The 22047-nt window shown below is 36.4% G+C and overlaps 2 protein-coding genes, 1 long non-coding RNA gene and 1 pseudogene across 4 annotated transcripts; all 4 read right to left on the bottom strand.

The window, feature by feature from the left end:
* Positions 1-3977: 3977 nt before the first annotated feature.
* On the bottom strand, positions 3978-10158 carry LOC120211831 (protein tesmin/TSO1-like CXC 5). Of its 2 annotated transcripts, XM_039210294.1 has the most exons (9): positions 9843-10158; positions 9462-9771; positions 7608-7712; positions 7297-7474; positions 6255-6614; positions 5986-6089; positions 5815-5909; positions 4870-5286; positions 3978-4606 (listed from the first exon to the last, which is right to left on the bottom strand). In XM_039210294.1, exons 2-9 carry the CDS (start codon positions 9752-9754, stop codon positions 4329-4331), a joined length of 1830 nt encoding a protein of 609 aa, XP_039066225.1. In that variant the 5' UTR covers positions 9755-9771; positions 9843-10158; the 3' UTR covers positions 3978-4328. The 2 variants fall into 2 exon arrangements, with proteins under 2 accessions (XP_039066225.1, XP_039066224.1); XM_039210293.1 differs by having other exon boundaries at positions 9462-10158.
* Positions 10159-11183: 1025 nt separating this feature from the next.
* Positions 11184-13168, bottom strand: LOC120211832 (annotated as a pseudogene).
* Positions 13169-15883: 2715 nt separating this feature from the next.
* On the bottom strand, positions 15884-18995 carry LOC120211833 (bark storage protein A). The gene is made up of 5 exons (XM_039210295.1): positions 18734-18995; positions 17278-17345; positions 17009-17164; positions 16386-16637; positions 15884-16310 (listed from the first exon to the last, which is right to left on the bottom strand). Exons 1-5 carry the CDS (start codon positions 18963-18965, stop codon positions 15972-15974), a joined length of 1047 nt encoding a protein of 348 aa, XP_039066226.1. The 5' UTR covers positions 18966-18995; the 3' UTR covers positions 15884-15971.
* Positions 18996-21385: 2390 nt separating this feature from the next.
* Positions 21386-21813, bottom strand: LOC120211812. The gene is made up of 3 exons (XR_005524637.1): positions 21738-21813; positions 21556-21621; positions 21386-21455 (listed from the first exon to the last, which is right to left on the bottom strand). It is a non-coding gene; the product is annotated as an uncharacterized LOC120211812 (long non-coding RNA).
* Positions 21814-22047: the final 234 nt, after the last annotated feature.

Below are 22047 nucleotides of genomic sequence, written 5' to 3' on the forward strand. Positions count from 1 at the left end.
AAGTTCAAATCGTGGCAGATCCAAATCCAGAAGGGAAAAATCAAGAATGGGGAAGAAAGATTTTACCTGTTATAACTGCGGCAAGAAGGGTCACTTTAAAAGAGATTACCGAGCACCGAAGAAAAATATCGGTGCACATGAATCTACCAACGTGACAGAGGAGACAAGTGATGCCATGATTCTAAGCGTTAACAGTCCGATTGAATCATGGATCTTGGATTCAGGGGCATCTTTCCACTCCACTCCATGCCGAGAAATCATGAAGAACTATGTCAGTGGTGATTTTGGGAAGGTTCATCTAGATGATGATGAAACCTTGAAGATCGTCGGAAAAGGAGACATCCGACTAAAGTTGCCAAATCAGACCACCTGGACGCTGAAAGGAGTAAGACATATTACTGGCCTCAAAAGAAATCTGATTTCTGTAGGACAGCTTGATGGAGAATGATATAGTACAACCTTTTCAGGCTATGAATGGAAGATTACCAAAGGAGCTCTCGTCATTGCTCGTGGTAAGAAGACTGGTACTCTCTATGTAACCTCAAATTTAGAGAATATCATTGCTGCAACAGATGCTGATGGAAAATCAAACATGTGGCACCAAAGGCTTGGTCATATGAGCGAGAAAGGGATGAAGACACTTTTGTCAAAATGGAAGCTGTCGGATCTAAAGAATGTAGATGTCGGACTATGCGAGGATTGCATCTTTGGCAAACAAAAGAAAGTCAACTTTGCAAAGATTGGTAAGACACCCAAGGCTGAAAAATTAGAGTTGGTTCATACTGATGTATGGGGACCATCTCCAGTTCCATCTCTTGCAGGCTCACTATATTATGTCACCTTCATCGATGATTCTACAAGGAAGGTGTGGGTTTATTTTCTGAAGAAGAAATCAGAAGTCTTTTATACCTTCAGAAAATGGAAGGCCATGGTGGAAAATGAGACTGGTCTGAAAGTCAAGCGGTTGAGGTCTGACAATGGAGGAAAGTACAAAAATAGGAGATTCAGAGATTTCTGCGCAAACAATGGGATCAAGATGGAGACAACAGTTACCATGACACCGCATCAGAATGGCGTAGCAGAGCGCATGAACAAAACTCTGAATGAACGTGCCATAAGCATGAGGATACATGCCGGACTACCCAAATTTTTATGGGCTGAAGCTATCAACACTGCAGCTTACCTGATCAACCATGGGCCCTCAATTCCTTTGGATGACAGAATACCAGAGGAAGTTTGGAGCAAGAAAGAAATAACCCTTTCACACTTAAGAGTGTTTGGTTGTATTTCTTATGTACACATAGACTCTGCTGAAACAAGTAAACTTGATGCTAAGTCCAACAAATGTGCCTTTGTTGGTTATGGCGGTGATGAGTTCGGTTACCGGTTTTGGGACTATGTAAATCGAAAGATCATCAGAAGCAGAAATGTCATTTTCAATGAGAATGTGATGTACAAAGACAGGTCAAGTGTAGAATCAAGTAGCTCAAATACCAAAGCTGAAACAAAGGAATTTGCTGAGTTCAAGGAGATTTCTAGAAATGATGTTCAGATCAGTCCTGAAGCAGTTCAAGAAGAACCATGCACACTGGAACTAAGACGCTCCTCAAGAATTCCTAAACCAACCCAACGATATTCTCCTTATTTACACTACTTTTTTGCTGACTGACAATGGTGAACCAGAGTGCTATGATGAAGCAATGCAAGTGGAGGATTCAGTCAACTGGGAGTCTTCCATGAAAGATGAGATGGACTCGCTTATGTCAAATCAGACGTGGGAATTAGCTGAATTACCACCAAGCAAGAAAGCGCTTCACAACAAGTGGATTTACAGGATCAAAGAAGAGCACGATGAGAGCAAACATTACATAGCGAGATTGGTTGTCAAAGGTTTTCAGCAAAAAGAATGTATTGACTACAATGAAATTTTCTCTCCAGTCGTGAAACTGTCTACTATTAGACTGGTGTTGAAAATTGTAGCTGCAGAAAATCTACATGTTGAGCAGTTAGATGTAAAGACAGTTTTCCTTCATGGTGATTTGGAGGAAGAAATCTATATGAGGCAGCCAGAATGCTTCATAGAGGCAGGCAAGAAAAACCTGGTATGCAGGTTGAAGAAGAGCTTGTATGGTTTAAAACAAGCTCCTAGACAGTGGTACAAGAAGTTCGACAGCTTCATGAGTAGCAGTGGTTTTACCAGATGCCAAGCAAATCATTGTTGCTACATCAAGAGGTTCGACAACGGCTTCATTATTTTATTGTTGTACGTTGATGACATGCTCGTTGCAGGCTCAGACATGCAAGAGATTATAAACTTAAAGCAAAAATTGTCGAAGCAGTTTGCTATGAAGGATTTGGGCGCTGCAAAGCAGATTCTTGGGATGAGGATCAAGAGAGACACAAAGTCGGAGACTTTGATGTTATCACAGGCTGAGTACATCAACAAAGTACTCTCCAGGTTCAACATACAAGATGCTAAACTAGTAAGTACACATTTAGGTGTTCATTTCAGACTCTCCAAAGAACAGTCACCAAAGACGGAGGAAGAACACGCACACATGGTGAAGGTGCCGTATACCTCAACAATTGGAAGTCTGATGTATGCCATGGTTTTGTACCAGACCAGATATTGCTCATGCAGTGGGAGCTGTTAGCAGGTACATGAATAATCCGGGCAAGGTACACTGGAAGCAGTCAAATGGATTCTTAGATATCTGCGGAGTACTACAAACAAAACATTTTATTTCAAAGGTGGAGATACGTCACTGACAGGCTATATAGATGCTGACTTAGCCGGAAATGTCGACATCAGAAAGAGCACTACAGGGTATGTCTATACTCTAGGAGGAACCGCAGTGAGTTGGGTTTCTTAACTACAGAAGATAGTTGCTCTCTCCACAACTGAAGCAGAATATGTCGTTGTTACGGAAGCCAGCAAGGAGATGGTATAGCTCCAAAGTTTCTTGGAAGAGTTAGGCAAGAAACAAGAAAACAATGTCTTGTACTGCGACAGTCAAAGTGCTATTCATCTAGCAAAGAATCCGTCTTTTCATTCCAGAACGAAGCATATACAATTGAGATATCATTTTATCCGGTCTCTTCAAGAAGATGGGATTTTGAAACTTGAAAAGATTAGTGGAGCTCAAAATCCGGCAAACATGTTAACAAAGACGGTGACTACGGACAAACTGAAGTTGTTTTCAGCTTCAGTTGGCATACTAGAGTAACAAGACTAAAAAGGCTGTTGCATTGATCGAGGTGTGAAGACATATTAAAATCAATCTTCAAGTGAGAGATTGTTAAACAATTCAAAGCAACCGATGAGCAGCCAACAACAAGAATGGTCAGAGATGTACGGAAACTTCTACAAACCATCAAAGTATCAGGGGAAAGAGCCATTAAGTGCATCCCACTGGTTACAGCCTTAACCCCTTTCTTGTCTAAATAGTCATTGGATTATATTTAAATAATCATTTTAATTATTGAATTCTTTAAAAGTTATAAAATAATGTTTAGATTTATCACACTTTCATGAATCCTTTTGTGTATCTGCAGGGTGCAGTGGCAACTTCATCTACATCATCAAAGTCGAGGCTTTAATAAGTAGATGCAGCAAAGTCATTAAGCATGTTTCAAACAATTCGTGATCACAGAATCAAAGAATTTCTTTTACTTGAAAGAACCATCTCCCCACTTACAAATAATATCAACCAACATCGATGCATATTGACCTATACCTATAGAGATAATTTAAACAATTTTTTAACCTGTAACAAGTTTTACTTGTGTATAATGGAAATAAAAAATAATAATTTAATTAAGCTATTAAATTTAATTGATAACTTCAAGATCTATACATAATATGATTGATGTATGTTTACGTTGTACAAAATATATATAATTGAAGAATACAAGTATATACATCAACAAGAGGACCATGCACATGCAGCCGTAGTATCTAAGAACATCGATGGTTGGGGAAAATAACATCAATACTACAAGACCTTGACCGATTAAAGCGGCACTCGGCATTTATGTTGAATAGAATTCTAAGCTACAAACTTCATCAAGAATTATAAAATCCTCCCCTCCCCCCCCCCAATGTTTTTTTCCTTCCTTTTTGCTAAAATTAAGAATGGACTGATGAATGGGCATGGTATGAGCTCAAGCCACGGATACAGAAAACGGATAAATAATTCAAACATGGGAGAAATTAATTCGAGCACCGGTCAGGGTCAAGAATGATGCCCACAATCACTTTGATATTGAATCAAAGCCGAAGGTGGGTAGTGAATGGTTGGTCGGAATAGTTCAGAGAAACTGTAGAATCATACCTTGGACTGATTGTCGGCATTTAGGATCTTTACATCTGTTTTTTCGGTTTTTGATTTAGCATCCCCATTTTCAGGATGGGATGGACCTCTAGGGATATCATTATCACCAGTGGTGATCGTCTTGACTGTGGGTGGACTGACATTTTTCGCAGCTCCATTGGTAACAGATCCTTGTTGGTTCCCCGTCTCAGTTCTGGCCATTTCAGTGCCATTGCTTTGGGGCCCTCTTTGACTACCTATCTCTGTTCTTGCTAATGACGAACATTGTGTTTCTGTGATCAAAATAGAGCAGCATTGTCAATTCCCAATAGTTTATTCATGGAAAAGATAATACACCATGAAATAGATAACATATAAATTTAAGTTCTCCACTCTCTGCCACTCTACACTCGCTTCATCATTCTGCCACTCCATATGTATTACTCTGTTATTATAAAGTTAGTGATTGTTTCATAATTTAAGTCTCTTTTTTATATGCGCAATATAATTAGTTAGTAATGAATCAAATTTTTGGAGAAGGGAAAGGGAAACTTGCCCTTTATCTCCCCGAAAGTGATAAGCCTATTGAGACAATCTCTGAACTTTGTCAAAACAATTCTTTCCTGCTCTGCATAAATCTCGGTCATGCCCTGTCCACGAGGCAATTGTGAAGATGTGCTGCATCCTTGCGCCATGATCCTATTAGGAGAAGCAATGGCCATGAACATTGTATCTTGTTCATCACACATCAAGGCCAAAGTTCCTGGAGACATAGGCCCCTTTGGCATATCAGAACTATCCGAACTGCATTCTTCAGGGCCAGCTTTATCAGCCTGGTTTGCACTTGAACAGTCATCAACCATGGTTTTCTCGGCATCAGAATCCTTCTGGCTTTGCAGCCTGTCTTGAGCGGATGATGCAATGGAAGTTTCTGCAAGATCTTCTGTCAGCTTTTTGGTCACGATTCTCTGATCTGAATGTATACAGAAATTTAAGGAAGAGCATTAGATGAAGTGGCAAATCTATTAACGTATTCTGACTCAAAAGTTTATTGCTTAAAACAAATTCAAAAACGGACAAGCAAGAATTCTTTTAGTGGCATTGAGTGTCCAACTATAATTTCTTACATGTACAAGAGTATTTATGGAAACAACACCAGTTTCGATATTTAAAACAGTTTTAATACATTATTAGTTGACAAACGAAGCCTAACCTTAACACTGATATTATGTATTCATCTGAAAGAAAACCATATACTTTATTCATTAGGAAGGGGGAAAAAAGTTGAACCATGAATCTTTCTTTAACAAGCACAAGCAGAAAATTTCAAAAAGCATCACAATATAAAATTTGTTTCTATGAACTGCTAGAGATGAACACAATGGCAAAGCAAGTATAAGTTGACCGTCATACATTATAATACTCACTGTTTAAGCACTAAAAAGAGACAGGATTTGACACTACAAGTTCAGACCAGTTATTTGAATGATTTCCCATTTACCTGACAGTGTTTTGGCAGCTTCTCCTGATAGAACTACCAAAACAGAGCAAAGCTCCTTCACGTCCTGCTTTTGAATAATATCAGCTAACAGAGACCTTCCACCAAAATGCTTAAGTTAGTTTCCTGAACAATCGGACTACAAATATTGTTTGATCAGGATTCTCCATTTACCTATATGTAAATTTTGAAGGGCCTACTGCAGCAGTTGTTGTAGCACGAGAAACTGGTAGAGAAGACAGGGAAGAGGAGGGTGCAGAAGCTCTGATATGATGTGGCTGATTAACAATGAAAAAGTGTAGCAAATGTAAGTTCTAAGAGTATAACTAAAAGTAATTGTGTGGAAGCTTTTATGGTAACAAGTGAACCAAAAATATTGAAACATGAGAAGAACTACCGGACACAGTAAAGTGTTGATAAATATTCATGGATAAGACGCTTACCTGAGGAAAGCTTCCAAGCCTGGAAACAGATGGATCCCTTGCGGTTGACCCAAAGAACAGTTCCTGGCCTTTTCTCTTTTTAGACACCGGAGTGGATGCATAACCAGAGGACCCAATAGCTCCAGTTATGGCAGCATTTGCTGCCTGCTGAATATATGCCATATTGTTGGCGTGGTCACCATGAAAGAGAGCCTGTCTCTCTTCACTTCCCTCAAAATTTTTGCAGTCCAAGCATTTGCAGTTTTCGGAGCAAAGAATGTTGGCTTGGAAACACTCACAATACTTTTTAAGGCACCCAGATTTCTTACAATGACATCCTTTGTTGTGCTTTCCCACAATTAAAACTTTCCCAGCCTCTTCCTAAAAATAACTCAAAACTATTACTATGGGAATGCCTATTGCAGCAAGCTTCAAATGACGACATTTATGCTAAACTTTGAATTTTATGTTTTGTTAATATAATTTTTCAAGAGGGAAAGGATCCTATGTACACTACTTAGAAAGTACTGAAAATTTCCACTACTTTACCCAACGGTGAATAATAAACTTCCAACTAAATATATTACAGAAATTTTAATGATTTTAAATTAAAACGAAGCTAAATAAAGGTTAATTAAAAAGGAAAAATGAAAATGATAAATATTAAGCTTAGATTTGATTGAAACTTGAAAGTGTATTACTCACCCTTGAATAGAGTTTCACTACATTTTAAGTAGTGAAAAAGGATCTTTTCCTTTGCAAGAATCTAACCATATAGAGTTCAGAAAAAAAGATATCAACTCTTTGCAAAAATCACGTGTAGCCATACATTTAAATGATAGAATACCGATGTAAAAGGTTATGTATATTCCAAAAGATCCATCAACGAGTAAAGGCAACAAAAAATATTACGTAGATAGACATTTTAATGGAGTCAATATGAACATTGGTATCTCCATGATAAAAGTTAGCTAAAAAAGTTTATGGCCCTTTTGTTGAACCAATATTTTGCAAAATTATCAAGGTAAAATGTGAACTAAAATAAAAAGTCCAGACAGCATACCCTTTTATCCCGTGTGCCATGCGGGCTGCTTGCAATTTTTGGTCTGAATGCATTTGGATTGCGCTCCAAAGTAGCTTCAATAGCATCTCGTCTTGCAGTTTCATTCTCAACATTGTTATAACAATTAACACAGTTGCACCCATCACAATATATACCAGATGCAAAGCACTCACAGTACCTGGTCAAGGCATTATTGCATAACTAACTTTCTATATCTTATACCATCAAACAAATTTATTACAATTCATATAAAAAACTGAATACGGAAGAATTCATTATGCCAAAAGAGCATTTAAAGTCAAAGTACTTACAGTTTCAGACACCGAGAATGTTTACAGTTGCACTGCTTCTGCTTCTTTGGAGTACCATCTTTCAGTTCATTTGGTCTTGGTTTTGTTTTTGGGGATTCTGGTTCTCTGAAGTGAGCAAGAAATAAAGAACAAAAACAAAGATAGAGAACAGGTAATTAACTTCCATATTAAGAAATTAAAAATATATATTTTAAAGCAATCCTGCTGTTCATTGAACCGCTAATTCCATCAGTTATTTAAACTATGTAGATTTTCATAAAATATCTCCCATAAATGTCGGACACATTATTGGTAAGGGTGTAAGAACAACAGAAAAGAAAAATTAAACGAGAATAAAACAAGTCTCATTGCAATTAAAAGGTAAGAAAGGGGGAAAATGACCAATATGGTACTGTCCAAGAAACAAAATGTCACATCCTAGAACTACACTAGATTCTAGACAGAAATAATGGGAAACAATCAGCAAAGAGCCTAACATGTCAATACCAATTTTTGGTTTCTAACATGTCATGCAGGAAAGCTTGGTTAAACAGAATGTCCAGGTGCCAACACTCCCTAACACCAACTCTTTTTGTAGCAGTGTTCCTGAACAGTAGCAATCCAATCCTGAAGTGCTCCAGCACTCCAGACAGTGACGGAGCTAGGATTGAATATTGAGGGGGCCAAAAAGCCTAGGGACCTAAGAAGTATATACTAAAACCTTTAGGGGGAGCAAGGCTTGATCTGATTAACATCCAAACTATGAGGGGCCCAAAATATTTTTGATTAAACAAAAAGGTTTGTTGTTGTTGTTTCAGGGGGGGGGGGGCTAGCACCGTCCCTGACTCGGAACTCCAGCATTTCAATGTTTTAACTCCAAAGCTTCACTCCTCCAGCACTTCAGTGCTTCAACACTCTAGAGCTTCAGGGTTTCAGCACTTCACTGCTCTAGCACTATATGGCTCTCATGCTCCAAGAGTTTGCAGCATCAACGCGGGGCTCTAGCACTCCACTCTTCTGACACTGCATCGTTTCATTCCCTAGTAGCGTAGCAACATAAACACGTTCTGTAGTGTGGTACGTAACTACTGCAGGAAGAGCAGTGGAGCTAACCTGGAATCAGTGGGCAGGATTTTTGAGTTTACTTCACCATTGGGATGATCAGGGAATGCCTCTGAATTGGAGATTGTTAAGAAGCCTCTGCCTTAACCTTTTGTCATTTCTTTCAGTATGCAACTTTCTCTCTATAACTAACCACCACATTTTTTTATCTTCCCAAGCCACTTTTTTCCTTAACCACCATTTACCAGCATCTGTTATCCAAAATCTACTTCAATCATCCTCTCCTCCATCTCTCATGACATTCTAGAGTACTAGCTTGCTTAATTTTCTCACCCTATCAGAAGAAACCCACTACAGAAGCTATATAATGTGAATGATATAGCTTAGAGAAAATCAATTGATTCATAACTTTATTCAAAACAACGTTTGGTGAAGAAATCAAAGGACAAAAGAAATTAATTTGAAGGAAAAACAAATACAAAAGCACCAATTAACCTCCAAATGATCACTTCCAAGAAGAAGCTCCACTATTATGTTAAAGCAAAAACTAACTTTCCTAAAATCGTATTTCCAAGAGAAAAAGAAAAACAGAATTTGATGCAAATATAGCTGAGATTACAGAGTTAGTGCTGAAGCATAAAATGTCAATCCGGAAGAGCTCCTCACTATGTAGTATGTACACTCTCAAAAAGGAAAATAAACACGAACTTAAATTTTGTCAAACACGAACTAATTCAAAGAGAAAACACCAAAAAAGTAAGAATAATTACAACAAACTAAAAGAAAATCACATTTTTTATCAGAAGAGCTTACACAACTCTGCTCGAGGCCGTAGTAAGAGGAGGAGGTCGCGCAGTGATAACAGGGGTGGTAGCTACCACTAGCGGCTTTATCTGTTGCAGTTGCACAGTAATTGCAGCCGAAGACGAGGGCGCACCTATCCTTTGGGAGGATTTCGGGTGTTCCGGCAAATTCACATCTCCAGAAGAAACCCCGCCAAAACCAGCGGTGAAATCGAGCTGCCTTGCTAGCTTCTTCGAAGGAAAATCCGCCGTATCAGATTGCACACTTTTTGGCGGGATTTCACCTCCCTCTTCTTCCCCCATCCAATTCCAACTCCCCCCTAAATTTCAAAGAAAAAAAATCAGCACACAGCCACAGCTAAAATATCCACCAAATAATCTCACAAATTACCTTAAATAAACTCAAATTCAGAATCTTTTAGGTCCAAATCCCAATCTACAATCGAAAAAACTCCAAATTACCAAAACAACCTCGATTCCCCCAAGCTCGAGATTTCCACCATGAACTTCCAAATAATCGAGAGGATTTAGAATCCGATCGATGCAGAGAGAGAGAGAGAGAGACTAAAGAAAACTAAAAAGAGCAATATGAGTTAGGGTTTGTAAAGCAGTGATTTTTGAAGAAGGAGAAAAGAGAAGCAAAAGTGTTTAGGAACTTCGTTTTGGTTTGCTGTTTCTTCTCTTCTTCCTTCATGTCTCCTCCCTCTCTCTTGCTAAGTTTTTGAAATTTCAATTTCTATATATTTTTTTGGGTCAATTGGATGGTGGAGATTTGTATGGGCTTCGTATCCGACGGGCCGTGATAAAAATATTAATCTGACGGATAAATTCATAGGTGTGCTTGTTGAATGTTACTGAACGTCGGATCTGATTTAATTAAACTCAGGTTTTCCAAAAATTCGTGTTTGTTAAAATAATTTAACCTTTGAATTATATTAATTTTTTACTTTATTATTTAAATATTTTTATTTCAGTTTGAAATTTCATATGTAATTCCTTCACACATTTATTTTGCAAAATTTAAAAAAGAATTTAGGGGAAAATAAAATTTATGAAATTTGAAATATTTTTTTTGCAAAATAAATTTATATTTATTTTTAAAATAATATTTAAATTTTAAAAAATAAAATTAATATCGATAAACGTCAATATATTCGGTCAATGATAGTCATCAAAAGTCAAAACTAATGATATTTTTCAATAGTAAACTTTTTCTTAGAAATTTTATTTAAAATAATTTATTCTTATCTAAAATAATCGTATTAGATTACCAAAATAATCAATCACAAATCTCGACAATGAATCAAACATAAATAATTTATGTGAAGATTTGCAGTTTCGTTTAAAGGAGTTACGAGCTAAGTAATGCAATTATAAGGTATTTTGTTCACCTATTGATAAATGATAATGAACGCATATCTTGCAAACACAATTACTCAAACTCGAGTCTTTTAAAAAAAATAATATTTCCTTAAAAATCCATATATATATATATATATATATATATATATATATTAAAGTAAATCAAATATCATGCTTTACACTATTCACAAAAAAAACTACATTTTATAAGAACAAACTAAGACTCCTGTATAGGATAATGTTGTCCAATCACAAATTAAAGAAGATTATGAACTTGTACATAAAATGCAATTTCGAAGGTTTAACTCTACAAAATTCAGTAGTGCATAACTACTATATTATACCGTACCGTATGAGGTAGATAAAAATCAAACTTCAATGTCACTGTTTCAAGCTTAGCTTGTCTATGATTTTCATTTCAAGCCCCTCGAGTAATCCATTCTCTTGGAGCTTTACACAGTAATTACAAATTCACGTGTTGTTCATACATAAGTTGTACCGGATTCATGATTTTCATCTCTAGTTTCAGGTTTCAACTTCTTAAATTATACCTCAAACGAAACCTTGATGGAGAGCAAGCTCAAGAGAATTGTATGGAGAAACCACTGCCGGTGTTCTCGACCTTGAAATGGCCTAAGTCACCAAAATCAGAGTCGGATCCCATGTCATCATAATCATTCCACCCACCAGGCGAATCCTCGTATTGTTCATTTTTTGTGAGAGGTACATGCAGCTCAGTAATGGGAAGTGGAAGAGGTTCTTCATCGAAATACTTGTCATTCAGGAGCTCCATTGCAGTAGCTCTATTAGCTGGGTTGTAACAAACAAGTCTTTTGACAATGGAGATTTCATCTGCAGACCTGTTCGGTAGGCAGGCTTCTAAACCGGTCGGATTTTCGATCTTGGCGAAAGAAATTGTTTTGTAATCAGGGAGTTTACAACAGTTTGGCCAGACTTCTTCAGTTAAATTTCCCAAAACATTGATGATCCTGCCGAGCTGATCAATGTCAGAAACCCCAGGAAAAAGCGGCTCAAGTGTTAGAAACTCTGAGAAAATGCAACCCAATGACCACAAATCTACCTCCAGTCCATAGTCTGTTGATCCATATAGTAGTTCCGGGGCTCTAAACCAGCGAGTACCAACACAGGATGTGAGAGCACCATTTCTGCCATCCCCAGCCTCTTCAGCATCGTATGAGTAAGAAATCTGGAGAGGATCATCGTCAATGTCACTTATGGTACCTGTTGCAAGACAAGATGAGTATCCATCGTTAACATTTATTTCTTTGTCAGTTTCATCCACGGCATGTCGTTTAGCCTTTAGCTCAACTAGCTGTCTAAGATATTCTTCTCTATTAGTATCTTCCACCACTTGCTTATTATTAAATCCTTGATCTGGCAAAATGTGAGCATCAGCAACAACATCTAATGGTGGAGTTACATTTTCCTGATATCCTGTGTTTTGTTCAACCAGCAGTTGTTGGTTATCATCATCACCATCAATCCAGGCTCCATATTCACTAATAGTGGAGTCTAAAAGCTCAAGGAATCGGTTTGGACACTTGCTATATGTTCATTGATCTATACCAGTTTACTTGATCATTGAGCTATTAACTCGAACACTTAGAAATTTCAAGTTCAAGGCCTGCAACCCGTGCCAGGAAATTATTAGCAAGCTTAAAATGTCAACTTTACAATTGGAAAAAAACTTAATCCAAGATCCCAAAGCTTCACATTCAACTAATTACATGATATGCAAATTAAAAAACTGAAGTTAAATTAAAGCTAAGAAAACATAAGTGTACCTGGCCAAAATCGGCTAACTTAAGAACCCCATCATCTGAAACCAACAAATTCCCAGGCTTTAAATCCCGATGAACAATCATATTCCGATGACAAGTGTCAACCCCACACAAAATCTGGAGCATCCATCTCTTAATTTCACCAACCCGGATCCCGCCTTCATTCTTTTTCGCGTCGCGGATAACGGTCGCCAAATCGGTCCTCAAGAACTCCAAGACGAGCACGGCATCCTCGTCTTCCCGCCAAAAGTACTCGTGCAAGACGACGATGTTGGGGCAGTTATGAAGCATTTGCAAGGCCTCGATTTCCCTGAACGCCGATTGGTAGTCGTGGACTTCCTTGAGGGCGACTATGAGGTTGTCGGAGAGCCGACGCGCCCTGTAGACGTCGGAGTAGGCGCCTGAACCCACGCGCTCCAGGATCTCGTACTTGGCGATGATCTCCGGTCGGGTGTGGATGCTCCAGCTCTTCGGTAGTGGTTGCTCCATTTTTCCCTTTTCCTACTGATTATGTGAGGTTCTTTTGAGCTTCAGTCTTTTCTGATTTTCAAATAATAGAATCAAAGGAAAAAGCGAGTAGGAAGAACGAAGACAGACGACGTCGTTTACGAGGTCGTACAGAATAAACTGTTGAAGTAAAAACGAAAACAATCCAACTATATTTAAATAATATTTTAGTCATTAAAAATATCAAATTTTTAAAAGGTTAAAGTACACAAATGGTCCATCGACTATAAGTTTATATTTTATTAAGTCTCTTAACTATTAAAAGTTATAAAATGGTTCTTTGACTATAGAATGTTACTTTGTTGAGTCTTGACTATAGAATGTTGCTTTGTTGAGTCCCTCGACTATTAAAAGTTACAAAATAATCACCAGAGTATTCATTGTACTCCAAACTCATCCTTTTTCATTAAAAATGATGAAAAATTGAGTTGAACGTTAAATATGATAAAATATGATCGTAAAATGTCAAACAACTATCATATTTCAGTCACCATTGTCGGAGCCGTCTTTCGGTTGGGCCTAGTAATTGGGCTTTGACTTGGATTAAACGAATTGGAGTCTCCACCGATCATTTATTTTAAAACAAATGGGTTGATCGGATACCTTACTTCTTACCTGATCAGCGTCTTACCAGTGATATGTCGGATTCGGGAGTCGGTTACATTCAAGGAAGGGTTAGCACCCTTGAACTGCCCTTTCGGTACTACGTAGTTTCCAGTTGTCTTTAATTAAGAAATTGAAAGTTTAACTTAAAAGGTAAAATAACGATCCGAAATTACTTACCTCTGATTGGTTTTAAAAGTGTACCCTCAAAAAGATAGAAATGTAGTGAAATCTATAATCGAATTAAGATGCAAACATGAAAATAATAATAAAACAAGGAAAAAGAAGAAAAAATAAAATAATAAAATAAGTAAAACATAAAAAACAAATAAAATTGTTAGTAAAAATAAAGCAAAACACTTAAGGAGAAAAATTAAAATAAATAAATAAAATCAAGAGATAAAAAGAAAAAAAATAAAATACAAATACAAATACAAATTGTATATATATAATATGGTATATAATATATTATATAAATAAAAAAATATAAATAATAATAATAATATAATAATAATAATACACGTATGCACATGAAAATAAAATATTAAAGGGAAAAAATTAAAATAGAAACAAAAACCCAAAAAATAATATTAAAGGAAAATACAAAATATATAAATATTATAATATTAAATAAAATGAATAGAAAGTAAAACTAAATTAAAAAATGACTAAATCGTAAAAAAGGATTAAACGAGTGAAATTAAAAGAGAATCTGGTTCACAAATTGATTTTGGGGTCAAAATAGAAGCTTTCAAAGTCAGAGGGTCCAAAAGCTTTTAAAGGTAAAACACGCGGATCCTCGACCACTGGGTCGGGTCGTACGAGTCGTATGGGTCGAGTACGGGCCAGGTATAAGACCCAAAACTTGTTTTAATTTTCTCATTTCTCTCTTCTCGCCCGAAAGAGCTCCTCTCTCTAAACATTTCTCTGAAATGTTCTTCATTTGAAGAACAAGGGTCACGGTTTCCAAAAATCGGCCTCCAGCGCCGCCTCGTCGCCGCTGTTGATCGGCACCGGTCATCGGTGGCAAAATCAAAAAAGCTTTCATTTTTTTTAAAGTTCTTAGTGCCCTCGTTCAAAAAATCTGAATAGTTTCCTCAAAAACGAAGCCTCGGGGTAGATCTAAATTCAAAGTTTTGAAAAATTCCCCCTGTTTATCGGCTAAAAATGATTTTTTGGGGTTCAATGCGAACCAAAAGCAACAGAGAAATACACATGCAAAGGAAACAAGAAAGGTAAGAAACTTTTATCCTTTATTTTGCTTCAAAAAGATTTACAAAGCGTTGGTATTTGATATTGCTTCTCTCGTATTTGCTAGTGTTTTTGTGTATTTTGTGAGTAATCTGATGCCTACTAATCTCGTGTAATCCCCCCACTGTAGTGCTACAAATACATGTATTTATAACCTAAGAAAATCTATTTTTAGAGTCCTAATGTGACTGATCTACTGTTGTTGGTTGCATTTGTTGTGGGTGTCGAAATCTCCGGCGTGGAACTCGGGTTGTTGGAGGCGTGAGGATGGTGGCTGTGGGAGTCTTCACACTCGGTCGAGCGGCGCTGATGGAGTAGGAGTTAGGGTTCAAACAACCCTAGAGGAAATGTTGGCTTCGGGTCCACTGTTGGGTCTTGGTGCCAACTGGGTTCATAGTGGGGTATTGATGTATTTTATTTGGGCCTGTACATAAAAAAAATAAAATAAAATTAATGATAATATATGTATATTATATAACATAATTTACAATATTAAATAATATAATATTAGCTAGGGCGGATGAAATTAGGTGTCTTCAACCATGTTAACGTTCAGCTCATACGAACGTCAATTTTTTGGCATAAAAGGACGAGTTTGGAACATAATAAATAGTCGGGTGACCGGTTTGTGACTTTTAATAGTCGAGGGACTCAACAAAGCGACACTCTATAGTAGAATGATCATTTTGTAAGTTTTAATAGTCGAGAGACTTAATAAAGCAACAACTTATAGTCAGGGGACCATTTGTGTACTTTTACCCTTTTAAAAATTTCTTCTTATGTTAATATTGCATTATATTAAGGTTTCATTTGTATTTTAACATAACAGTTTTATTTTATAGATCTTATAATCCGATTTTAAAAGTTTGTAGAAATTATTTGTACACATAATTTGTAAAACCCAAAGTTGGTATTGAAACTGGGATTTACATTATTGCGGTGACAATTAACAAAGCAACACAATCAACCATCAATCTGTCATTTGCGTGATGTGCTTATGAAGATAACAAGGAAGTGAAGCTAATGAGAACATCAACTGCATTTTGAGATGCCAAAGCGGTGAACAAAGAGGCCTCATTGGACAAGGCAGAACCCCCGCCGGCTAAATCAGACAAGGATCTGAATGCAATGAAAGGCATGTTTTGTTGGTGACAGACAAGGGCAACTGCAGCCGTCTCCATGTCGATCGCTGTTGCATTGAACTTGGAATTCAACAGCTCACGATAAGCTCTGTTGTCCACAAACGTGTTGGAGCTTATCCCTCTTTCTACTCTCACCACCATCGGTGCTCTCGGCAAGCAGGTCCCGTTCACGCATCCGCCGAGTCTCAGACCCTGATTTTGAACGCGTTAAATCTGAAATATCGGAAGCGATTAACCCTTTTTCTTGTTTGTGCATTTAGCTTTTACCTGGACTCTTTCTGCGACGGCGAAGTAGTGGTCGTTGACGGGAACCCAGAAAGCGTGGTGCCTTTGTTCAGGAACTCCATCCACTGGGAAAATCTCTTCGGGTTGAAACCAAACATTGTTGAGCAGATTCTCTGAAGAAATGTTGCACTGTGTGCTGTTGTTGTAATCGGAGAACCTGAGGTAACCAATTTCTCTGGTGTAGTCTCCATTTGATTCTAATGCTAGCTCGTCTTCTGGCCCATCTCCATACCTCTTTCAACAATATTATACAATTTTTAGAAAAAAAAAACGGTAGTAATTATCACAAGTAAAGTTTAAATAGAGCCAACTATAGGGTAGGGTGAGATCAAGATAACTAAACTTGATCTCAAGATTCGATTTGGTAACTAAACTTGTTTTGGTCCAATTGAGTACTTCAACTTAACTTTTTGATTCAAATTGATACCTAAACTTAGTTTCTTAAGTCAAATAAGTCATTCAATGTAGGAAAAAAATTTGGACAAGAAACTTTAAGTACCAAATTGAAACTTAAATTGGACCCAAAAAATAAAGTACCAAATTGAACGTTAAATTCAAATACCAAAACGCATATTTATCCAAAAACAAAAGAAAGATGGGGGTACCTGCCAATTCCAAAGGCCAGTATGAGCCCAAAACTGAGGGATGGTTACATCCCCAATCTGTAGCTGAGGATTTGCATTTCCTGCTATTCCATAGTGCAATACTCCTTTGACCTTGAATAAACTCAGCATCAATTGTGTAGCTATCCCTGCATTTAGCTGTTTTAAATATATATACCAGGAGGAAAATGGGTAAATATCAACAACATCGAGGACCAGAAAAGAATAAAAAAGATGATTAAATTGCAGATATGATCCAAAAACTTTCATACCATGCTCAACCCTGTCATAACAACAATAACCTTTTCATTTCTCAAGCGCCCAATTCGGAACCTTCTTCCTGAATGAACAAAGTGTAAAATAAAGGGTTATTTTTTTTTGAAGTGTAGGGCCGTAAATGAATCGAATTTTAAAGAACAAAATTGTCCTCCTGTTTGTTTAAGTTTCTTTATTTTTAAGTTCATTTGTATTTGTTAAAAAAAATTAAAATCGTGTTTGTTTAATTAGAATCATGTATATTCATATTTGTTTATTTATTATTCGTATAATATGCATGAATATATGTTCATTTTACATTTTTACAAACAGTAAACTAATACACACACACTAATAAGCATGTTCATCCCAAACCATAACTGTCTTATAAGCTCAGATCCGATCAAAACCTAACAAATGTTCGGGTTATTTTTGCAACTCTAGCGATAGGATATAATGAATCTAGCTTGAACGAATAAGGTTGTGTTCATGTTTGTTTGTTTATTTTTGAATGTGTTCATGTTCTATTCGTATTCATTTAAACTTTTAATACCGTATTCATGTTAGTTTGTTTTTTAAGGCGTTCGTGTTCAGATCGATTGAGATTCATGTGTTCATTCTTTTATCTATTCAACAAAATGATGAAATTATGTCACTAGTCCTAAAGCTCCTCATGCTTCACAGTTTAAACTCCAAAGTTCATCATGTGTTCAATTTAGTCTATAATTTTATCAATATTTAAAATGTAAAAAAAAATAGTAAAAGGAAAAACAGGGCAAACAAGTGTATAAGAGTCCATAAACAAGCAAAAAAATACCTTTAAATGAGCTTGTTCATGAATATAAACAACCCAACACACATATGTCCGTGTTCGATCGTTTATTAAATAAACATTAAAATTCGGTTTATACTCGTTTATTTAGCTTAATAAACAAGCGGTTGACCAACCGTTCATCGAACATTATATTCATTTACATCCCTAACATAGCTATTCTACATTAAAAAAAATAGCTAAGAAACTGGATGAAGTTTTAATCACCTGAAAAATCAAGGTAAAGCTTATGATCAGGCACAAAGCTGCTAGATTGCAATAGAGGATTCATCTCAAAGGTATTTGGCACTATTATGGCCAAGTATGGACCTCCCATGTTTATCCTATCGATCTTCCTCAAAGTAGAAGAAGAAATCGAACCATCGACTCCATTGATACCAATCCCCAAAAGAACAAGAAAAGAACAAAACAACACCATTTCCAAGCTCAGACCATCGTCTCCTGCAGAAATCTGTAAACTTGGTGTCCGTGTTCGATCGTTTATTAAATAAACATAAAAATTCGGTTTATACTCGTTTATTTAGCTTAATAAACAAGCGGTTGACCAACCGTTCATCGAACATTATATTCATTTACATCCCTAACATAGCTATTCTACATTAAAAAAAATAGCTAAGAAACTGGATGAAGTTTATAATCACCTGAAAAATCAAGGTAAGGAAGCTTATGATCAGGCACAAAGCTGCTAGATTGCAATAGAGGATTCATCTCAAAGGTATTTGGCACTATTATGGCCAAGTATGGACCTCCCATGTTTATCCTATCGATCTTCCTCAAAGTAGAAGAAGAAATCGAACCATCGACTCCATTGATACCAATCCCCAAAAGAACAAGAAAATGAACAAACAACACCATTTCCAAGCTCAGACCCATCGTCTCCTGCAGAAATCTGTAAAACTTGGCCTAATTTTTATATCAAAGCTGTCACTCACAGACAACTGACTTTCCACCACACATATATTTGTTTAATCCAACAGATTGCTACGTAGTTAGAAAAGGTCAAGAATATGGAAACTTCAACGTGGGAAAATTCAAATATAAACGTGGAAGAAAGGTGAATCCGGCGGCTTAGTTTGGCTTGTCTTTGACTTGGATTCCAGCATTGATAATTCTTTAATCCATCACTGATTGCGTGGGGAGAAGTAAATCTTATTAATGAACAACTTGGACAGTAATTACAACCTTATTTCGGTTTGAGCTTCTTAATGGGTCTACTGTGATTAAAAAAATAATTAGATCTTAATTCTTAATGGGTTTGAGCTTAAAATATGTATTTAATATTTAATGATTTTGGTTAATTCGGTTAATTAACTGATTTTGAACCGAATTAACCGTTAATCAAATATAACAAAAACATTAACCGTTCTCCGGCCGAATTAACCGAACTAATTCTATTCAACTAATTAATTCAGTTAAAACCGAAAAATAAACACCCTAATCACATCAGATCAAAATATGTTGAATTTGGATAAAATATCAGGCTCTAATCCAAGGCCGAAAACTCATCCGATATATAGGAGGGTTTGGAGTTAAATATATATAGGATCCAAAAATGGGGTTGAACATAGCCAATTTCAACATCATATATATATATTTGGATTTTTTAGATCCAGCCCAGCCCAGCCCAGCCCAATCCAAATATATATATATTTGGATGAATGACTAAAATTTCATTACCCAAAGACAGCAGTTGTCTGCTACAATGGAACCAAAACAAACAATAGTCTGAAAGAAAGTAAACAAAACAGCTCAGTGCAACCAATCCCCAATCAAAGCAGAGTTCAGCCACAAACTGAACCAAAACAGCCCTCTACAGCCAATCCCCCCAATCAAGAATGCAAACAGAAGAGGAAAAACAACCCAAATAAACACTTAGGGTGCGTTTGGTTCACGGAATGTAAGATTACCAATGGGAATAAAAGATTACCAGTGGGAATAAAAGATTACCAGAGAATAGGATTACTGAGAATGTTGTATTTTGTGTTTGGTTGGTTTAGCAGGAATGTAAGATTATCGTGTTTGGTTAAAGGAATAAAAGATTATTGGAATGTATATTTGACCAAATTATCCTTACTATATATTTGTATAATATTACAAATTTTAAAATATTTATATATTTTCTTTAAAAAATTAAATTCATAATAGTTATATAATTTTTTTACAAAATTAAAAATATAAAAAAAGTTTAATAAAAGGGTAAAAAAAAATTTAACCCCTGAACTTCATATAAAATTTTAATTATAGATTTTTTTTTTTGTAAATCTAAAATAATTTAAAGATAAATTTGTAATTTAACATTCGTAGAATTTTTATTATTCAATGACAGAAGAATGATATTTTTGAAAAAAATAAATATTTAAGGGCATTTTAGTCCAAAACGCCGGTAATGTTACAATACCTAAGGGAAGGGAGGTAATGACATTCCCGATAATATACTCCAAAAAATCTACTATTGGTAATAAAACATTATCGAAAATGAGCCAAACATGGGAATGTTGAACCAAACCCCCCCTTAATCACATCAACAAGCAAAAACAATCAACTACTCGTTCACTCGATACCCCAATTCCTACAAACAGCAATTTTGCTCTCTGCTCCCTTCATTGTCACTCCCATTAGGCGAAAACGAACATCCTCTCTTATCCTGCTAACCACCTCCCCCACACTACTCCCTCTCCCACCAAAAACCCCGCAATTCCTTTCGCCCCACACCCGATAAATGTAAGTGTTTCAAGCAAGCTTAAGCAAAGCAGAAAAGGAAGACCTACCCTTAAGCTCTGCCACAGCCCACGCTACCTCTTGGCTCCAGCTTCCAACAGACCACGAGATATGGCACATTTGCAAAACGCCAACCCATACTTCCTTAGAAAACTCACAACCGAAGAACAAGTGATCCCTTGTTTCCATATCATTCGAGCAGAGGACACAACTGCTCACGACATCCAGTCCCCAATTTGACAAACGATCTCTAGTAGGTAACCTGTTCAAGAGTGCAAACCATGCGACCAAAGCAAACCTAGGAATGTGCTCCGGAAATCAAACCAACTCCGCCCACGGCACCTTCTCATTCCTCCGTCTAATCTCTTGCCAAACGTCCTTAACCTTGCTTGGTTTTGAAATCAGAAAAACTTCGAATCTTAACTCACATTTTCTGAGTCTAAATACTTCTTAAGTTCTTGTTTATTTTAAAATTAAAGAAATTAAGTTTGATCCCTTTTTTTAAATTTAAAGATCAAAGTTATAGAAACAAGCTTAAATCATACAAGTAAATTAGAGAGAATTATGGCTAAGGAGTTATTAATTAGCACGCATCATCATCATTTTTCCCGATGATCCACTGCCCGTGTACGGTAAGCTGAGAGCCTACATATACAATTATACATATAAGAATAACAGTAAGGATTCATGGTTCAACGCAAAATAAAGGGAGGATGGTGAAGGAGGGGAAGAAAAGAAACATCACCTCAATCTGACTCTGAAGGAACCTAATGTACCCAATAGCCTCTAACAAGACAGAGGCCGTGTCAGTCTGCAAAAGTGAAAGGAAAAAAAACACAACCCTCCAATGTAAGGTTCATTGTCTTTTTGTTTAATAGATTCTTAAACAACACATGCAATTAACTAAGTTAGAATCGTTGTATTTACCTTCCCAAATGGTGAAACAAGCTGGTGAAGCGTTGTAATTCTACACCCCAACTTTTCCTTCCTCACCTGCAATATATACATAATATAAAGTTTATATATCACAAAAGGAAAATGATTTTTTTTTGGAGGGGTTACATAATAATCATCATTGTATAAATCGACAATCAGAGAAGGACAATAGTATTTTATTTTCCAGCCCATGGATGACTGTATATTTGTATGTTTCTTTTTCTAGTTATTGTGAAGTATCAAAGTTTAGAATTCTCTTGGTAAGGCTGTGTTTGGGTTAATTATGAGTTTATAAAGGGGA

Source organism: Hibiscus syriacus, unplaced genomic scaffold (genome assembly GCF_006381635.1).
Source record: "Hibiscus syriacus cultivar Baekdansim isolate YM2019G1 unplaced genomic scaffold, ASM638163v2 tig00109987_pilon, whole genome shotgun sequence".
NCBI classification, from domain to species: domain Eukaryota; kingdom Viridiplantae; phylum Streptophyta; class Magnoliopsida; order Malvales; family Malvaceae; genus Hibiscus; species Hibiscus syriacus.